Below are 1209 nucleotides of genomic sequence, written 5' to 3' on the forward strand. Positions count from 1 at the left end.
TGTAGTGAGATGTTCCTTTTATATCGTCTGTTCCTCGTTGTTGTGGGCGGGCCATCAGCGCAGCAGCTGTGTTCAATATTCCCCTGACATCTGCAGCACTCACCAAAGGAGAACCTCGAGGTTGTAGTTCTGGACTCAAATAAATCCTGATATTTCATTTTGTTTAATATAAATTCATTGCTGGCCCAAACATAATGATAAGGACTCAGATAAGTTGATGGCTATTTTCTATATGCCTCCATAGGCCATTCAACCCTACACTATACACCAGTGTTTCTCCACCCTGGTCCTCAGCCCCCCTGCTCTGCATGTTTTAGATGAGCCTCTATTCCAGAACAGCTGATTCAAATGAATTTTGACCATCAAGTACTGCAGAAGCCTGTTAATCACCCAGAGATACAATTCAGGTGTGGCAGAAGGGAAACACCTAAAACATGCAGGACAGGGGGGCGGTGAGGACCAGGGTTGAGAAACACTGGTATATAGGGTTGAATGGCCAAACTTCTACCTATGGTGGTAGAAGTTTGACCTGCAATCAGTGGGTTGCTGGTTTGACCGCCTCTGTCATTGTGTCCTTGGGCAAGACATTTCACCCACCAGTGAATGGCAGTCTCACCTCTGTCAAACTGTGCATGAAGGACTGAATGCAGTGTGATGTGCTTTGGGGTCCTCTGGACTTGATAAATCCAGTGGACCAGGAGTACAGGCCAAATACCATTTACTTATTCTATACATCCAATAAATCCTACTGCGCCGACTCATTTTAGTTGCTTTGCATCTTTTCCATGACAAGAAACTTTTCAAAAACACTTCAAAGCTATTACCACTTTAACAGAGCACCAATCCATATAACTAGGTTCTGTACAGTTAGTTTAAAAAGCACATTTTGGGATGAACTAGCCAATTCCTACCTAAAGTCAGTGGAGCAGTTTAAGATTCCAGTTCTGATTCCAAACTGAGACAGCTTCAGCACCATTTTTCCCCAGTTCGTTTGACTGAGCACAGCTTCCTGGTCCTGGGCTACAACCTGCAAGTATACAAGTGGATATGATGATGTCACAGTGAAAATTAACATGTTCAGACAGACAGACAGTTGTTTTGTCGGGGGAAAAAATAGTGTCCCTCTGTATTTAAAGTAATACTAGTTTGAATACATATTTTTCTCTACTTTTATGGTAAGTGCAGTAAACCAACTGGATAAACACATCT

The 1209-nt window shown here is 42.7% G+C and overlaps 1 protein-coding gene across 6 annotated transcripts in view; it reads right to left on the reverse strand.

The window, feature by feature from the left end:
* Window positions 1-1209, reverse strand: part of rnf103 (ring finger protein 103) — a 57917-nt gene that overhangs the window by 47193 nt on the left and 9515 nt on the right. For 5 of the 6 annotated variants that reach the window (XM_015018081.1, XM_015018080.1, XM_015018082.1 and 2 more), the window contains one exon: window positions 912-1027. In XM_015018081.1, coding sequence (XP_014873567.1) covers window positions 912-1027 — 116 coding nt within the window. Of the gene's footprint in view, window positions 1-911; window positions 1028-1209 lie in introns of those variants that run through there. The other variant, XM_015018083.1, reaches the window with a different exon arrangement.

The sequence above is a fragment of the Poecilia latipinna genome, unplaced genomic scaffold (genome assembly GCF_001443285.1).
Source record: "Poecilia latipinna isolate Pla-1442-1.1 unplaced genomic scaffold, P_latipinna-1.0 Scaffold2226, whole genome shotgun sequence".
NCBI lineage: Eukaryota > Metazoa > Chordata > Actinopteri > Cyprinodontiformes > Poeciliidae > Poecilia > Poecilia latipinna.